This window comes from Macaca thibetana, chromosome 5, assembly GCF_024542745.1.
Source record: "Macaca thibetana thibetana isolate TM-01 chromosome 5, ASM2454274v1, whole genome shotgun sequence".
Lineage (NCBI taxonomy): Eukaryota > Metazoa > Chordata > Mammalia > Primates > Cercopithecidae > Macaca > Macaca thibetana.
In genome coordinates this window covers 36,973,335-36,991,997 of record NC_065582.1, presented here as the reverse complement: position 1 = coordinate 36,991,997, position 18,663 = coordinate 36,973,335, and the positions used below count along the sequence as shown (strand labels likewise).

The following is an 18,663-nucleotide window of genomic DNA, read 5'->3' as shown; positions in this document are numbered from 1 at the left end:
ATTGAGGCAGAAAGTCAACAAAGAAACACTGGAGTTAAACTACACTGTAGAACAAATAGATCTAACATATTTATAGAACATTCCACCCAGGAACCACAGAATAAACATGATTCTCATCAGCACACACAACATTCTCCAAGGTAGATCACATGATAGGCCTCAATACTTTTTTAAAAATCGGAATTATATCAGGTATCTTCTCAGATCACAGCAGAATAAAACTAGAACTCAATTCTAAAAAGAACCCTCAAAACTATACATAGACATAGAAATTAACAATCTGTTCTTGAATGATGTCTGGGTTAACAATGAAATAAAGATGGAAATTTAAAAATTTTTTGCAGTGAATGATAACAGTGAAACAAGTTTTCAAAACTCCTGGGATACAGCAAAAGCAGTGCTAAGAGGAAATGTATAGTGCTAAACACCTACATCAAAAAGTATGAAATATTATAAATTGACAACCTAACATCACACCTCAAGGAACTAGAGAAACAAGAACAAACCAAACCCAAAGCTAGCAGAAGAAAAATAACAGAGATCAGAGCATAATTAAATGAAATTGAAACAAAAAAATACAAAATATCAATGAAACAAAAAACTGGTTCTTTGAAAAGATAAGCAAAATTGATAAACTACTCGCTAGATGAACCAAGAAAAGAACAGAGAAGATTCAGATAATCTCAATTAGAAATAAAAATGGAGACATTACAGCTGCTACCACACAAATACAAAACATCATTTGAGACTACTATGGAAACCTTTTATGCATACAAACTAGAAAATCAAGAAGGATTAGATACTTTCCTGGAAGCATACAACCCTTCAAGCTTGAATCAAGAAGAAATAGAAATTCTGAACACATCAAGAACATGCAGTGAGATTGATTCAGTAATTTTAAAAAAGTAAAATAAAACTGCCAATTTTAAAATGCCCACAGCCAGATGGAGACACAGCTGAATTCTGCCAGATATTCAAAGAATTGCTACCAATTCTGGCTGGGCACAGTGGCTTATGCCTGTGATCCCAGCCCTTTGGGAGGCCAAGGCAGAGATCACTTGAGGTCAGGAGTTTCAGACCAGCCCAGCCAACATGGTGAAACCCTGTCTTTACTAAAAATACAAAAATTAGCTGGGTGTGTGGCGTGTGCCTGTAGTCCCAGCTACTTGGGAGACTGAGGCGGGAGAATCACTTGAACCCAGGAGGCGGAGGCTCCAGTGAGCTGAGATCACACCACTGCACTCCAGCCTGGGCGACACAGCAAGGCTCCGTCTCAAAAAGAAAAAGAAAAAGAAAAAGAATTGGTACCAATTCTACTGAAATTTTTCCAAAATATTGAGAAGGATTGCTCCCTAAGGACATAACAAAAAAGAAAACTGCAGACCAATATACCTGATGAACATAGGTGTAAAAATTCTCAACAGAATATTAGCAAACTGAATCCAATAGCACATCAAAAAAATAATTCCCCATGAGACTAGGTGCAGTGTCTCCCACCTGTAATCCCCGCACTTTGGGAGGCCAACGTGGGTAGATCACTTGAGGCCAGGAGTTCCAGACCAGTCTGGCCAACATGGTGAAACCCCCTCTCTACTAAAAATACAAAAATTAGCTGAAGTGTTGGTGCAGGCCTGTAATCCCAGCTACTCGGGAGGCTGAGGCAGGAGAATCGCTTGAACCCAGGAGGTCGAGGTTGCAGGGAGCCGAGATCATGCCGCTGCACGCCAGCCTGGGCGACAGAGCAAGACTCTATTAAAAAAAAAAAAGTAAAAAGGTAATTCCCCATGATCAAGTGCGTTTCTTTCCAGGGATGCAGAGATGCTTCAGCATATGCAAGTCAATAAATGTGATTCGTCATATGAACAGAATTAAAAACAAAAACATATGATCATCTCAATATATGCAGAAAAAGCATTTGATAAAATTCAGCATCCCTTTATGATAAAAACCCTCAACAAACTAGGCATAGAAGGAGCATACCTCAAAATAAAGCCATATATGACACACTCAACAGCCAGCATCATGCTGAACAAGGAAAAGTTGAAAGTAATCCCCCTAAGAACTGGAACAGGGAAGGATGCCCGCTTTCACTGCTTCTATTCAACATATTATAGTACTAGAAGTCCTAGCTAGAGCAATCAGGCAAAACAAAGAAACAAAGGGCATCCAAATTGGAAAAGAGGAAGTCCAGTGATCTCCGTTTGCCAATGATTGGATACCTAGAAAACCCTGAGGATTCCTCCAGAAGACTCCTCAATCAGATAAATGAATTGAGTAGTCTCAGGTTACAAAATCAATGTACACAAAATAGTAGCACTGCTATACACCAACAACAACCAAGCAGAGAATCAACTCAGTAACTCAATTCCTTTTACAATTGGGGTGTGTGTGTGTGTGTGTGTGTGTGTATATATGTATATGTGTGTGTATATGTATATATGTGTGTGTGTATATATGTGGGTGGGTATATATACATGTGTATATATGTGGGTGTGTATATATGTGGGTGTGTATATATACACACGTGGGTGTATATATATATATACACCCACATATACATATACACGCACACACTTAACCAAGGAGGCAAAAAATCTTCACGAGGAGAACTACAAAACACTGCTGAAAGAAATAATAGATGACACAAACAAATGAAAATACATTCCATAAGAATCTGTATTCTGAAAATGACCATACTGCCCAAAGATTCGATGAAATTCCTATCAAAATGTCAGCATCATTTTTCACAGAATTAGAAAAAAAACCCTAAAATTCATACAGAACCAAAAAAGAGCCCAAATAGCCAAAATTCTAAGCAAAAGGAATAAATCTAGAGGCATCACATTACCCCACTTCAAACTATACTATAAGGCTATGGTAAACCAAAACAGTGTGGTACTGGCATAAAAGTAGATACATAGAATAATAGAACAGAATAGAGAACCCAGAAATAAAGCCAAATACAACCAACTGATCTTTGACAATGCATGCAAAAACAGAGTAGGGAAAGGACACACTATTCAATAAATGGTGCTGAGGAAATTGGATAACCACGTGTAGAAGAATGAGACTGGACCCTTGCCTGTCACCACATACTCAATTAACTCAAGATGGATTAAAGACCTTAAGATCTGAAACCATAAACATTCCAGAAGAAAACCTAGCAAAAACTCTTCTGGACATTGGCCTAGGCAAAGAATTTATGACCAACACCCCAAAAGCAAATGCAACAAAAACAAAGATAAATAAATGTGACCTAACTAAACAAAGCTTCTGCACAGCAAAAGAAATAATCATCAGAATAAACAGACAACCTACAGAATGGGAGAAAATATTTGCAAATTATGCATCAGACAAGGAACCAATATCCAGAATCTACAGGGAACAAGTAATTCCATTAAAAAGTGGGCAAATGACATGAACAGACATTTCTCAAAAGAAATACACAAATGGCCAACAAACATGAAAAAATGTTCAACATCACTAATCTTCAGGGAAATGCAAATTAAAACCACAGTGAGATACCACCTTACCCTACCCAGAATGGCCATGATTAAAAAGTCAAAAGACAGTAGATGTTGACATGGATGTGATGAAAAAGGAATGCTTATACGTTGCTGGTGATAAAACAGTATCTAGAGATCTCAAAGAAGTAAAAGTAGGTCTACTATTTAACCCAGCATTCCCATTACTGGGTATCTACCCAAAGGAAAAGAAGTCATTATATCAAAACTGCACATAGGTGTATTGCAGCACAGTTCGCAGTTGGAAAGTTATGGAGTCAACCTCAGTGCCCAACAACCAATGAGTAGATAAAGAAAATGGGGTTTATATATACCATGGAATACTACTTAACAAAAAATGAAATAATACCTTGCAACGACTTGGATAGAACTGTAGGCCATTATTCCAAGTGAAGTAACTCAGGAATCAAAAACCAGATACCACATGTTCTCACTTACAAGTGGGGACTTAGCTGTGGGTACACAAAGGCACACAGAGTGGCATAATGGACATTGGAGAATCAGAAGGGGGGAAGGTGGGGTGGGGAGTGAGGGATAAAAAACTATAGGGTACAATGTACAGTACTCGGGTGATGGGTGCACTAAAACCTTAGACTTCCCTACTGCCTACTTTATCCGTGTAACCAAAAACCACTTGTACCCCTAAAGCTATTGAAATAAAAAATTTTATTTAAAAAACTAGAATTACAGTATGATCTAGTAATACTACTTCTGGGCATATATCCAAAAGAATTGAAAGCAGGATCTTGCAGGATCATTCACACCCATGTTTGTAGCAGCACTGTTCACAATAGCTAAACGTTTGAAGCAACCCAACTATCCATCATGGGAGGAATGGATACATATATGTGGTATATACATACAAGAAAATATTACCCAACCTTAAAATGGAAGAAAATTTTGACACATGCTACCACATGGATAAACCTTATGTTACATGAAATAGCCAGTCACGAAAAGATACTGTACAATTCCACTTACCTAGAGTAGTCAAATTCATAGAAACAAGTAGATAGTGGTTGCCAGATGCTGTGGGGAGGTGGAAAATGGAGGGCAATTTAATGGGTTATAGTGTTTCAATTTTACTAGATGAAAAAGTTTTGGAGATTGATTGCATAACAATGTGAATATACTTAACAGTACTGAACTATACACATAGGTTAAGATGGTAATTTTTATGTTACATGTTTTTTACAATAATTTTTAAAAAGAATCTAGGAACAATTCTTTCATAAGGTCATAATTTAGAAGCAGTAGCAGATTTAGACAGCATTATTACTGTTTTTAATGAATCAACTTTATTTTCAAGAGCAGTTTTCACAGCAAAATTGAGGAGAAAGCACAGGGAGTTCGCCTGTACCGCCTGTTCCCACTCATGCGCAACTGTCGACATCCCTCGCTAGAGTGGTACATTTGTTACAATTGATGACCCTACATTGACACATCATCACCCCAAGTTCATACTTTACCTTAGGGTTTACTCTTTGTGTTGTACACTCTGGATTTTGACAAATGTATAATGACATGTATCTGCCACTGTAGTATACAGAAAAGTTTCTCTGCCCTAAAAACCCTGTGTTCAGCCTGTTCTTCCTTCCTCACTAATTTCTAGCACCCTCTCATCTTTTTATTGCCTCTATAGTTTTACCCTTTTCAGAACGTCATATAGTTGGAATTATACAGTATGTAGCCTTTTCAAATTGGGTTTTTTTTTGTTTGTTTGAGACAGCATTTTGCTCTGTTGCCCAGGCTGGAGTACAGTGTTGTGATCTTGGCTCATAGCAGCCTCTACTCCTGGGCTCAAATGATCCTCCCACCCCAGCCTCCCAAGTAGTTGAGACTACAGGGATGCAGCAGCACACCCAGCTAATTTTTGTGTTGTTTGTAGAGACGGGGTTTCACTGTGTTCCCCAGGCTGATCTCAAACTCCTGGGCTCAAGCGATCCGCTGCCTCAGCCTCCCAAAGTGTTGGGATTACAGACGTGAACCACTGCACTTGGCCTGGGTTCTTTCATTTAGTAATTTGCATAAATTTCCTCTGTGTCTTTTTGTGACTTAATAGCTTATTTACTTTTAGTGCTAAATAATCTTCCATTTATGTAGGTACCACATTTTATCTGTTCACTGATAGGTCTCTTGATTGCTTCCAAGTTTTGGCAATTATAAATTGTTATAAATAAATAAGGCTGCTGTAAACATCTGTGTGTAAATTTTTCTGTGGTTAAGTTTTCAGTTCATTTGGGCAAATACCAAAGAGCACAATTGGTGAATCATATGTAAGAGTATGTTTAATTTTGCAAGAAACCGCCACACTGTGTTCCATGGTGGCTGTACCATTTTGCATTCCTTCTAGCAGTGAGTGAGAGTTCCTGTTGCTTCACATCCTTGTCAGCATTTGGTGTTGTCAGAGTTATGGAATTTGGCCATTCTAATAGGTTTTTTATAGTATCTCGTTGTTTTAATTTGCAATTCCCTTATGACATACGATGTTGAACATCTTTTCGTATGCTTACTAGCCATCTTTACATTGTCTTTGATGAAACATCTGTTTGATAAAACATCAGATCTTTTGCCCATTTTTAGTTGGGCTGTTTTCTTAATGTTGAGTATTAAGAATTCTTTGTACAGTTTAGATAACAGTCCTTTATCAGATGTGTTCTTTGCAAATACATTCTCTCAGTCTATGGTTTGTCTTCTCATTCCTTCATATTGTTTTCTGTGGAGCAGAAATCTTAAATTTTAATGAAGTGCAGCTTATCAGTTTTTTCTTTCATGGATTATGGCATCAGTGTTTTCTTTCATGGATTAAAGTCATCACCATACCCATGGTCATCTAGGTTTTCTCCTGCGCTATCTTTACAAGCTTTATGGTTTTGCATTTTACGCTTACGTGTGTGATCCATTTTGAGTTAATTTTTATGAAAAGTGTAAGGTCTTCGTCTGGATTCATTTTTTGCAGAAATGTCCAGATACTGCTAAATGTCTCCAGGAGAGGGGAGAAATTCCTCCTTGGTTGAGAATTACTGTTATAAATAGAGCAGTTTAAATGATAGTAGAAAATGCCACTGAATTTCATTTATTTTTGCATGTGAATGTCCAGCACCAGTATTCCAGCACCATTGTGGAAAATAGTCTTTTCACCATTGCATTGCCTTTCCACTTTGTCAGTGATAGTTGACTACATTAATGTGGGTCTGTTTCTGGGCTCCCTATTCCACTGACCTATTTGTTCTTTCACCAATACTACATTGTCTTGATTACTGTAGCTTTCCATCTAGTCTTGAAGTCTGGTAATAGGCACAGAATTATTTTGATAACACTTGTAAACTAAAGTTTGTGGATTTTTAAGCTAGTGATCTGTTACCAACCTAATTCTACTCTGCCCTGTGCTCTCCTTTGTCTTCGCAGTCCTCCAGTTGGAAAAATAGAGCTGCCGTAGTTGAATTAACAACCAAGCTTGGCTTTCTGTAATTTTTTTTTCCCAATTATAAGTGGTGTTCTACCATAACACTATTTAAGAGGCAAGGATAGTGCCTGTGGTACCTATAACAAATATGTAACTTGTTTTTAATTAAGAAGTTTAGGTTAAGTGAAGTTAAAGCAGCCAGATGGAATTTTAAAATTATATATGTATTCTGTTTATTATACAAGTATTTGGTAGGTTGCAATGATAAAAAATATTAAAACGGTGGCTTGTAAGTACTATAAACATGAATACAGTCTTTATGATTTGGTATTAGTTATGCGCTTTTTTTCTTCTTTTGTTTTAGGAGTCTACCATGGCTCAAGAATCTCCCAAAAATTCAGCAGCAGAAATTCCAGTGACTAGTAATGGAGAAGTTGATGACTCTCGTGAACACGGCTTTAATAGGGTAAGAACACTTTTCTTTCTCTTAATGCAAAGAATCATGATAAGCCTTTAAATGTTGAGATGAAAGTAATAGACAAAATATAATATAGGGTTGTTTTCTTAGATTGGCTTCAGTCAGGAATCTAATGTTATCATATAGGGATGACAAGGAAGGCCATTTTAATAGTTTGTCAAGATTAAGCTCCAGGCCAGTAAACTATTAGGTTTTGGTTTATCTTCGGTAATTGATCAGCACAAGAGTATGTCTGATGATTTTGGTATCTAACTTTATAAGACTACTTAATTCTGTTTGTAAAAAAAGATTATCCTTTTAAAATTGGCACTGTCTAATATCTTTTCTATATGTATGTCATTTAGTACATAATTTCTAAATAGCCACTTCTGATTTTGCTGTTCATTTTCTAAAGTGCCATACTTGACTCAGTGGAAAATGGTATTCGGGGTTCATTTAATTTTGATCTGTCTGTCAGTTGAAATTTAATTTTAGTGCATTTTAATGGGAACACCATGGGTTTGAAGATAATCTGGGTTCAAATTTTAGCTATGCCACATTTCTAGCAGTATAACCTTGTGCCAGTTATTTAATCTCTTCAGATTTTTGTTTTCTAATCTCTGTAATGAATATCTTACTTTCATGAAGATATTAATATTAAATGAGATAAGTAATATGTCTAATATAGTCATAGAAATTATAGTGATGGTTATTTCTGGAGATACTTGCATTAAACATTCCTTTTTATGACATTTGATATAAGTGTACAACTTTAAAAATAGAGTTTTCATATTTTTGAAAAAGTAGTGGTTGAAATGTACTTAAATTATTGTGTAGTTTAGATAGTACTCTTTACTCCATATGTTTAAGAATAAAATATTTTAGTTTAGCAGAAGGTGATAACTTAAATCAGGATTTCTCAGTCTTAGCACTGTTGACATTTTGGGCCAAATTATATTTTGTTGGGTCTATTGGCCTACGCATTGTAGGATGGTTAGCACATCTCTGGCCTCTTCCTACTATTTAATAGATGCCAGTAGTACCCTGCAGTTATGACAAACAAAAATGTCCAGATATTGCTAAATGTCTCCAGGAGAGGGGAGAAATTCCTCCTTGGTTGAGAATCACTGTTATAAATAGATCAGTTTAAATGATAGTAGAAAATGCCACTGAATTTCATTTATTTTTGCATTAACAATCTTTTGAAAGGACCTAGTATGTCTTCAAGCTTAAGGTTTATTTTAATGGCAAGTGCTTTAACTTGGTTTCTGAGCACTGTGGTCCAGCATGGTGTGACTCATAGAACCAAGAGACTTTTAAATTCTGAGCACACAAAGGAAATTTTCATTTCAGATTTTAGTCTTTCCAAGACATACCTGCATAATAAGAAACTTAAGTTAGCATCATTAGACTATACCAATTACTTTATAAACATTTATTAATTTTAATACTAATTATGCCAAGATTCAAGTTAATGATTTCTTCATCTTATTTTTGGTAACAACTCTTTTTGCAAACTTACTATGCAAGTATTTACTATCTGCTCTGTACCAGGTACTGGGAATATACAGTGAACAAAAATATCTGTCATCAGGTAGTTGATATTTTAAAAGACAATCTGATGAAAGCTAAGGACCTTTATCCAAGAATAATGCAATAATACATAGAAAATGTTGCATTCATGGTTAGGGAAGTCACTTGCCATCTTAAGCCTGTTTTTCTTCTTCCTGTTCTTCTTTATTGAGGTATAGCTTCTACACAGCAGAAAGCACAAATGTTAAGTGTACCACTCAAGAGAACTACCGCTCAGATAAAGATGTAGAACATTTCCAGGACCTCAGAAGGCTTCCTTATGCCCTGTAGGCAATACAACTCACCCCATCCTGGGATAAACACATTAACCTAACTCTATAATCATAAATTGCTTTTGGCTATTCCTGAACTACCTATCAGTGGAATCATACCTATCAGTGGAATCATACAGTGTGTACTCTTTTTCAACTGGCTTTCACTCAACATTATGTCTGTGAGATTCAGTCATGTTGTTGCTTATTGCAGTTTTTGTTTTTTTTTTTTTTTTTTTTTTTTTTGGAAACGGAGTCTCGCTCTGTCACCCAGGCAGGAGTGCAGTGGTGCAATCTTGGCTCACTGCAAGCTCTGCCTCCCTGGTTCACGCCATTCTCCTGCCTCAGCCTCCCGAGTAGCTGGGACTACAGGCACCCGCCACTACACCCAGCTAGTTTTTTTGTGTTTTTAGTAGAGACAGGGTTTCACTGTGTTAGCCAGGATGGTCTCGATCTCCTGACCTCGTGACCCGCCCGTCTCAGCCTCCCAGAGTACTGGGATTATAGGCTTGAGCCACCACGCCCGGCTGGCAGTTTTTGAATTTTTTTTTTATTTTTACTTTAAGTTCTGGGATACATATGCAGAACATGCAGGTTTGTTACATAGGTATACATGTGCCATAGTGGTTCGCTTCACCTATCAAACCATCATCTAGGTTTTAAGCCCTGCATGCATTAGGTATTTGTCCTAATGCTCTCCCTCCCTTTGCCCGCCACCCCCTGAGTATTTCAGTGTTTTAAATTGTAGTATAGTTTTCCAGTGTATTAATATACCACAGTTTGTATATCCATTCTTCAGCTGATGGTTATCTAGGTTGTTTCCAGTTTATGGCTATTATGAATAAAACTGCTGTGACCATTCTTGTACAGATTTTTTGGTGTACTTGATTATTTGTTTCTGTTGGGTACGTACCCAAGAGTGAAATTGCCAAGTCACGAGTATATAAATGTTTGGCAAATAGTTGGACCAGTTAACAACACCAGCAATGAATGAGAGTTCTAGTTGTTCCACATCCTTACCAGCTCTTCATATTGTCATACATTTTAATTTTAGTTATTCTTATGGAGGCATAATGGTATCCCATTGTGGTTATAAAATGCAGTTCCCTGATGACTATGATGTTGAGCACATTTTCGTATTCTTATTAACTATTGGAGATTGTCTTTTATAAAGTACTTTTCCAAGACTTTTGCCCATTTCTCTACTGGGTGTGTGTCTTTTTTCTAATCTCTTTGTAGGAGTTCTTTGTATATTCTGGGTATATGTCATTTGTTTGGATGTATATATGCAAGTGTCTTCTTCCAGTCTGTGTCTTGTTTTTGTACTCTATTAATGGCATCTTTTGATGAACAGAAGTTGTTAATTTTAATGAAGTCCAATTTCTCAATGTTTCCTTCTGTAGTAATTTTTATGTCCCATTTAATAAATCTTTGCCTACTTCAGTACCTTGAAGACACTTTGTTTCTTCTAAAAGTTGTGTTGTTGTGTTTTTCACAGTATGGTCTGTGATTCATCTTGAATTAGTTTTTGTGTATGATGTGAAGTAGGGACCAAGATTTTTCTTCCCCTCATGTAAATATTCAGTTGATCAGCACTTTTTTTTGAAAAGACTGTTCTTTCTATCCATATGCAAAAAAAATTAAATTGGATCCTTAACTTACACCATACACAAAACTAACTCAAAATGGATTAAAGGCCTAACTGTAAGACCTGAAATTATAAAACTTCTAGAAGAAAACACAGGGGAAAAGCTCCATGACATTGGTCTTAGCAATGATTTTTTGATATGACATCAAAAGCACAGGCAACAAAAAAATAAGTGGGACTACGTTAAACTAAAAACTTTCTGCACAGCAGGGGAAACAATCAACAAAATGAAAGGGCATCCTGTGGAATGGGGGAAAATATTTGTAAACCATATATCTGATAAAGTGTTAATATCATCATAAAGTGATGCTGGATTTTGTCAAATGCTTTTTTGGCATCTATTGAGATGATTAACTTTTGTTTTTAATTCTGTTTATGTGGTTTATCACATTCATTGACTTGCATATGTTAAACCACCCCTGCATCCCTGGTATGAAACCCACTTGATCATGGTGGATTATCATTTTGACATGTTGTTGGATTTCATTAGCTAATATTTTGTTAAGGATTTTAGCATCAATGTTCATCAAGGACATCAGTCTGTAGTTTTCTTTTTTGATTATGTCCTTTCCTGGTTTTGGTATTAGGGTGATGCTGGCTTCATAAAATGAATTAGGGAGGGTTCCTTCTTTCTCTCTCTCATGGAATCGTATCAAAAGGATTGGTACCAATTCTTTGTTGAATTTCTGGTTGTAATTCTGCTGTGAATCTCTCTTGGTCCTGGACTTTTTTTGTTGGTAATTTTAAAATTACCATTTCAGTCTTGCTGCTTGTTATTGATCTGCTCGGAGTAGCAAATATTTCCTGATTTAAGCTAGGAAGGTTGTATTTTTCCAGAAATTTATCCACCTCTTCTAGATTTTCTAGTTTATGTGTGTAAACATGTTCATGGTAGCCTTGAATGATCTTTAGTATGTCAGTGGTGTCAGTTGTAATATCTCCTGTTTTGTTTCTTTGTGAGGTTATTTGGATTTTCTCTCTTCTTTTCTTGCTAATGGTCTGTCAATTTTATTTATCTTTCAAATAACCACCTTTTTGTTTCATTTATCGTTTGTATTTTTATTTGTTTATTTCAATTTCATTTAGTTCTGCTCTGATCTTGGTAATTTCCTTTCTTTTGCTGGGTTTGGGTTTGGTTTGTTCTTGTTTCTCTAGTTCCTTGAGTTGTGACCTTAGAATGTCAGTTTGTGCTCTTTCAGTTTTTTTGAGGTAGGTGTTTAGCACCTCTTTGTACTTCTTAGCACCACCTTGCTGTTTCCCAGAGGTTTTGATAGGTTAATTTCCACCTTGTTTTTTCATTTTTGACCCAATGCTCATTCAGGAGCAGGTTATTAATTTCCATGTATTTGGTATCAAAGGTTCCTTTTGGAGTTGATTTCCAGTTTTATTCCACTGTGATCTGAGAGGGTGCTTGATATAATTTCAATTTTCTTAAGTTTATTGAAGTTCATTTTATGCCCATCATATGGTCTATCTTGGAGAAAGTTCCATGCGCCATTGAATAGGATGTGTATTCTGTGGTGGTTGGATGAAATGTTCTGTATGTATCTGTTAAGTCCATTTGTTCCAAGGTATAGTTTAAATCCATTGTTTCTTTGCTGACCTTCTGCCTTGATGACCTGTCTAGTGCTGTCAGTGGAGTATTGAAATCCCCCACTATTATTGTGTCGCTGTCTATCTCATTTCTTAGGTCTGTTAGTAATTGTTTTATAAATTTGGGAGCTCCAGTGTTAGGTGCATATTTGTGTAGGATTGTGATATTTTCCTGCTAGACAAGGCCTTTTACCATTATATAATGTCCCTGTTTGTCTCTTTTAATTGCTGTTGCTTTAAAATTTGTTTTGTCTGATTTAAGAATAGCTACCCCTGCTTGCTTTTGGTGTCCATTTGCATGAAATGCCTTTTACCATGCCTTTTCTTTAAGTTTAGCTGAGTCATTATGTGTTAGGTGAGTCTCATGAAGGCAGCAAATGCTTGGTTGGTAAGTTCTTATCCATTCTTTGGCTCTGTATCTTTTTTTTTTTTTTTTTTTTTTTTGAGACCCTGTCTCACTCTTGTTGCCCAGGCTGGAGTGCAATGGCACAATCTTGGCTCACTGCAGCCTTCACTTCCTGGGTTCAAGTGATTCTCCTGCCTCAGCCTCCCGAGTAGCTGGGATTACAAGACACCCACCACCACGCCCAGCTATTTTTGTATTTTTAGTAGAGATGGGGTTTCACCATTTTGGCCAAGATGGTCTGGATCTGCTGACCTTGTGATCCACCCCCGTCGGCCTCCCAAAATGCTGGGATTACAGGCATGAGCCACCGTGCCTGGCCAGTTCTGTATCTTTTAAGTGGAGCATTTAGACCATTTCTATTCAATGTTAGTATTGAAATGTGAGGTACAGTTGCATTCATTGTGCTCTTTGTTGCCTGTGTACTTTTGTTTTTTGTTTTTGCTTTTTAATGTGTATTTTTGTTTTATAGGTCCTGTATGATTTATGCTTTAAAGAGATTCTGTTTTAATGTGTTTCCAGGATTTGTTTCAAGATTTAGAGCCCCTTCCATCAGTTTTTGTGGTGGTGGCTTGGTAATGGCAGATTCTCTCAGCATTTGTCTGTCAGAAAACGACTGTATCTTTCCTTATATATGATACTTAGTTTCCCTGGGATACAAAATTCTTGGCTGATAATTGTTTTGTTTGAGGAGGTGAAAGATAGGGCCCCAGTTCATTCTAGCTTGTAGAGTTTCTGCTGAGAAATCTGTTGCTGATCTGATAGGTTTTCCTTTATAGGTTACCTGGTGCTTCTGTCTCATAGCTCTTAAGATTCTTTCTACCCCTGGACCAGCCTGCTAGCCCATGCTCCAATGTTAATGACATCGAAGGCACCCCTCTCGAGGAAATCTCAACTGCACAACCCTTACCACACCCCAATTCAGCAGGAATCAGAGCAGTCGTCGGCCAGCCTCCCCAGCAGCACTTGGGTTTTCCTGTTGAGAAGGGGGACTGAGAGATAGGACTAGCTGGATTTCCTAGGCCAACTAAGAGTCCCTAAGCCTAGCTGGGAAGGTGACTGCATCCACCTTTAAACACAGGGCTTGCAACTTAGCTCACACCCAACCAATCAGAGAGTAGCTCACTAAAATGCTAATTAGGCAAAAACAGGAGGTAAAGAAATAGCCAATCATCTATTGCCTAAGAGCACAGCAGGAAGGACAATGATTGGGATATAAACCCAGGCCTTCGACCCAGCAGCGGCAACCCTCTTTGAGTCCCCTCCCTTTGTATGGGAGCTGTTTTCACTCTATTAAATCTTGCAACTAGAGAAAAAAAAGATTCTTCGTCTTAACTTTGGATAGCCCGATGACATTGTGCCTAGGATCTTTTTGCAATGATTTTCCAGGTGTTGTTTGTGCTTCTTGTATTTGGATGTCTAGACCTCTAGCAAGGCTGGGGATGTCTAGACCTCTAGCAAGGCTGGGGAAGTTTTCCTTGATTATTCCTCTGAATATGTTTTCCAAGCTTTTAGAATTCTCCTCTTCCTCAGGAGCACCGATTATTCTTAGGTTTGGTCGTTTTACATAATCCCAGACTTCTTGGAGGCTTTTTTCATATTTTCTTATTCTTTTTTTCTTTGTCTTTGTTGGATTGGGTTAATTCGAAGACCTTGTCTTTGAGCTCTGAATTTCTTTCTTCTGCTTGTTCAATTCTGTTGCTAAGAATTTCCAGAGCATTTTGGATTTCTAAAAGTGTGTCCATAAAAGTTTCCTGAATTTTTTATTGTTTTTCCTTTATACTATCTATTTCCTGGAATATTTCTCTCTTCACTTATATCATTTTTTGAATTTCCTTGCATTGGGCTTTGCCTTTCTCTGGTCCCTCCCTGGTTAGCTTAATAACTAACCTCCTGAATTCTTTTTCAGGTAAATCAAGGATTCTTGGTTTGGATCTGTTGCTGGTGAACTTGTATGATTTTTGGGGGGATAGTGTTGAAGAGCCTTGTTTTGTCATATTACCAGAGTTGGTTTCCTGGTTCCTTCTCATTTGGATAGGCTTTGTCAGAGGGAAGGTCTAGGGTTGAAGCTGTCGTTCAGATGTTTTTGTCCCACAGGGTGTTCCCTTGATGTAGTATGCTCCCCCTTTTCCTATGGATGTGGCTTCCTGTGAACCAAACTGCAGTGATTTTTGTCTCTCTTCTGGATCTAGCCACCCAGAGAGTGTACCTGGCTCCAGGCTGGTACTGGGGGTTGTCTACAGAGTCCTGTGATGTGAACCATCTATGGGTCTCTCAGCCATGGATACCAGCACCTATTCCAGTGGAGGTGGCAGAGGGTGCAATGGACTCCATGAGGGTCGTTAGCTTTGGTGGTTTAATGCTGTATTTTTGTACTAACTAGTTGGCCTCCTGCCAGGAGGTGGTGCTTTCCAGAAAGCATCAGCTGTAGTAATGTGGAGAGGGACTGGTGGTGGGCACTGCCTTAGAACTCCCAAGAGTATATGCATTTGTCTTCAGCTACCAGGGTGGGTAGGAAGGTGGGGGCAGGGCTAGTTGTGTTTGAGCTTAGACTCGCAGTGGGTGGGTCTTGCTGCAGCTGCTGTGGGGGATGGGGATGAGATTCTCAGGTCACTGGAATTGTGTACCTAGGAGGATTATGGTTGCCTCTGCTGAGTCATGCAGGTTGTCAGGGAAGTGGGGGAAAGCCGCAGTCACAGGCCTCACGCAGCTCCCACGCAAACTGAAGGGCTGTTCTCACTCCCACCATGCCACCCCCCTAACAGCCCTGAGTCTTTTTCGAGGCAGAGAGCATGATGGGCTTGTAAACTTGACCCAGGCTACCTGGCTTCCAGCTGCGAAAGAGGGCTTGGTTCTTCCATGGCCTGTGGAGTCTGCACATTGGATTTGTGCCCTCCCCCAGCTTCTGGCCAGGAGGCTCCTAGTGCTGTTCAAATTGTTACAAAGTTGAGCTGGAGATTTCCCTCTCACTGTGGAGTTTTACCCCCTGCTCCTCTGGTCACCCTCTTGATGGATCCCTGTGGTGCCAGGCAGGAATGGCCTGCTAGGGGACCTGCGAGTTCCCAGGGCCTTTCCGCTGCTTCCTTTACCCCTGTATTTCTCTTGGCTCTCTAAACTGACTCAGCTTTAGGTAAAGTCAGAAACTTCTCCCACAAACAGACCTTCAGCCTCTCCAGTGGGAGTACGTGTTTGGGAGAGGAGGCTCTCCCTTTCCCACTTCCATAGTTGGGGCAATCACAGTATTTGGGATGTCTTCCTGGTTCTCTGGGAGCAGTCCATTTCCTTCAGAGGGTCTGTGGGTCCTCTCAGGATTGCTGGTTTGTTCTTGCAGTCGATCTGGAGCTAAATTTACAATAAAAAGTTTTATTAGAATAAAGTGAATTAAACTGCAACATACCAGTATGAGTTCTTTGCTTATTCAAAGCCAATAACTTCCTCCTTTGTGAATTTACTGATTGACTTATATTAAATTCTCTTTTTAAAGATTCCCTTGCAATTATTTTACTTCCTATTGGAAGGCAGAAAAGGAAAACATAGGTTTTGTTGGAGGTCTCTCCTTATTGAATATGAACCTTATCAATGGGCAAGCCTCCATAAAAGCAATAACCTATTTTACCTCCTTAAAGAAGTTCAACATAATACAAGTTAATTATTTCTGTTTGTATCTGGTCTTGTTAAAAATACACACATCAGATGACACAAACTAATGGAAAAACCTTCCATGTTCTGGTTTGGAAGAATCAATATCATTAAAATAGCCATATTGCCTAAAGCAATCTACAGATTCAGTGCTTTTCTATCAAACTGCCAGTATCATTTTTTTCACAGAACTAGAAAAAACTATCCTAAAATTCATGTAGAACCAAAAAAAGAGTCCAAATAGCCAAAGGGATCCTAAGCAAAAAGAACAAATCTGGAGGCATTACATTTTGCAACTTCAAACTATACTCTAAGGCTATAGTAACCAAAACAGCGTGGTACTGGTATAAAAACAGACACAATGACCAATGAAACAGAAAAGAGAACCCAGAAATAAAGCATCACACCTGCAGCCATCTGATTATTGACAAAGTCAACAAAAATAAGCAATGAGGAAAGGACTTTCTATTCAATAAATGGTGATAGAATAAATGGATAATCATATGCAGAAGAATAACACTGGACCCCAACTTTTCACCATATATAAAAAGTAACTTCAGATGGATTAAAGATTTAAAGATAAGACCTCAAACTAGAAAAATCCTAGAAGAAAACCTAGGAAACACCATTTGGACACTGACCTTGGGAAATAATTTATGAATAAATCCTCAAAAGAAGTGGCAACAAAAACAAAAATTGACAAGTAGGACCTAATTAAAGAGTTTCTGCACAGCAAAAGAAACTACCAACAGAGTAAACAGCCTACAGAATGGGAGAAAATATTTGCAAACTCTGCATCTGACAAAGGTATAATATCCAGAACTTACGAGGAACTTAAACAATTGAACAAGCAAAAAACCCCATTAAACAAATGGGCAAAAGACATGAATAGACACTTTTCAAAAGAACACATACAAGCAGCCAACAAACATATGAAAAAATGCTCATCACTAATCATCAGAGAAATGAATATCAAAACCACAATGAGATGCCATCTCACACCAGTCAGAATGGCTCTTATTAAAAAGACAAAAAATAACACATACTGGCAAGGCTGCAGAGAAAAAGGGAACACTTATACACTGTTGATGGGAATGTAAATTAGTTCAACTACTGTGGAAAGCAGTTTGGAGATTTCCTAAGGAACTTAAAACTACCATCAGACCCAGCAATCCCATGACTGGGTATATATCCAAGAGAAAATAAGTCATTCTACCAAAAAGACATATGCACTCGTATGTTCATCGGCGTGCTATTGACAATCACAAAGGCATAGAATCAATCTAGGTACCCATCAGTGGTGGATTGGGTAAAGAAAATGTGGTAGATATACATCATTAAATACTATGCAGCCATAAAAAAGAACAAAATTACGTCTTTTGCAGCAACATGGATGCAGCTGGAGGCCATCCACCTGTTTTTGTTCCTGCTGAATTAACACAGGAACAGAAAACCAAATACCTTATATTCTCACTCATAAGTGCTAGCTAAACATTGGATACTCATGGACATAAAGATGGCAAGAATAGAAACTGGGGACAACTAGAGTAGGGAGGGAGAGAATGGGACAAAGGGTGAAAAACTATTGAATACTATGCACAGTACCTGGGTGACATTAAACACACACACACACACAGAGCATATGAGTCCTTTACATATTTAATAGTTTTGAATTAAAATAAAACTCAGCCATGTGCTTTCTTAACCCATGAGTGAAAACAGTATTTCAGAAACATCATTTGACTATTTTGAATAAATTACCCTCAAGATCTGTTTACCTAAATTTTGGCTTACTTTTCCCCATTTATTTTTCTGAAGAATAAATAGGAAAATTGCATTGAACTCCAAATTCATTTTTCTATTTTAATAGAGATAAAATTTATAGAGAAAATAAGTATATTAATATATTTTATAGACCAGTGAAGAGAATCTCATATGTAAAACTGGATCATAACCAAAGTTTTCTGAGGTACTTTACTTATATATATCTTTCTTTTATACTTGTTTAAAATCTTATAATGTCTTTTGTTTAATGCATAATACACTTTTAAAAGTTTAGTCTTGCATGAAATCAAGGTGGTAGGTTGTCATATTACGTTGTCATATTACATTGTCATAACCTGGCTGACCAGCTGGTGTCACTGTGGCA

The 18,663-nt window shown here is 37.7% G+C and overlaps 2 protein-coding genes across 3 annotated transcripts in view; one reads left to right on the top strand and one right to left on the bottom strand.

Moving 5' to 3' along the window:
- LOC126954972 (peptidyl-prolyl cis-trans isomerase FKBP1A) overlaps positions 1 to 18,663 on the bottom strand; it is a 1,061,339-nt gene that overhangs the window by 816,621 nt on the left and 226,055 nt on the right. The gene's annotated exons all lie outside the window — the stretch shown is intronic.
- Positions 1 to 18,663, top strand: part of ARFIP1 (ADP ribosylation factor interacting protein 1) — a 130,596-nt gene that overhangs the window by 46,958 nt on the left and 64,975 nt on the right. For both annotated transcript variants that reach the window (XM_050791076.1, XM_050791074.1), the window contains exon 2: positions 7,295 to 7,396. In XM_050791076.1, coding sequence (XP_050647033.1) covers positions 7,304 to 7,396 — 93 coding nt within the window. In that variant the 5' untranslated portion in view covers positions 7,295 to 7,303. The remainder of the gene's footprint in view (positions 1 to 7,294; positions 7,397 to 18,663) is intronic.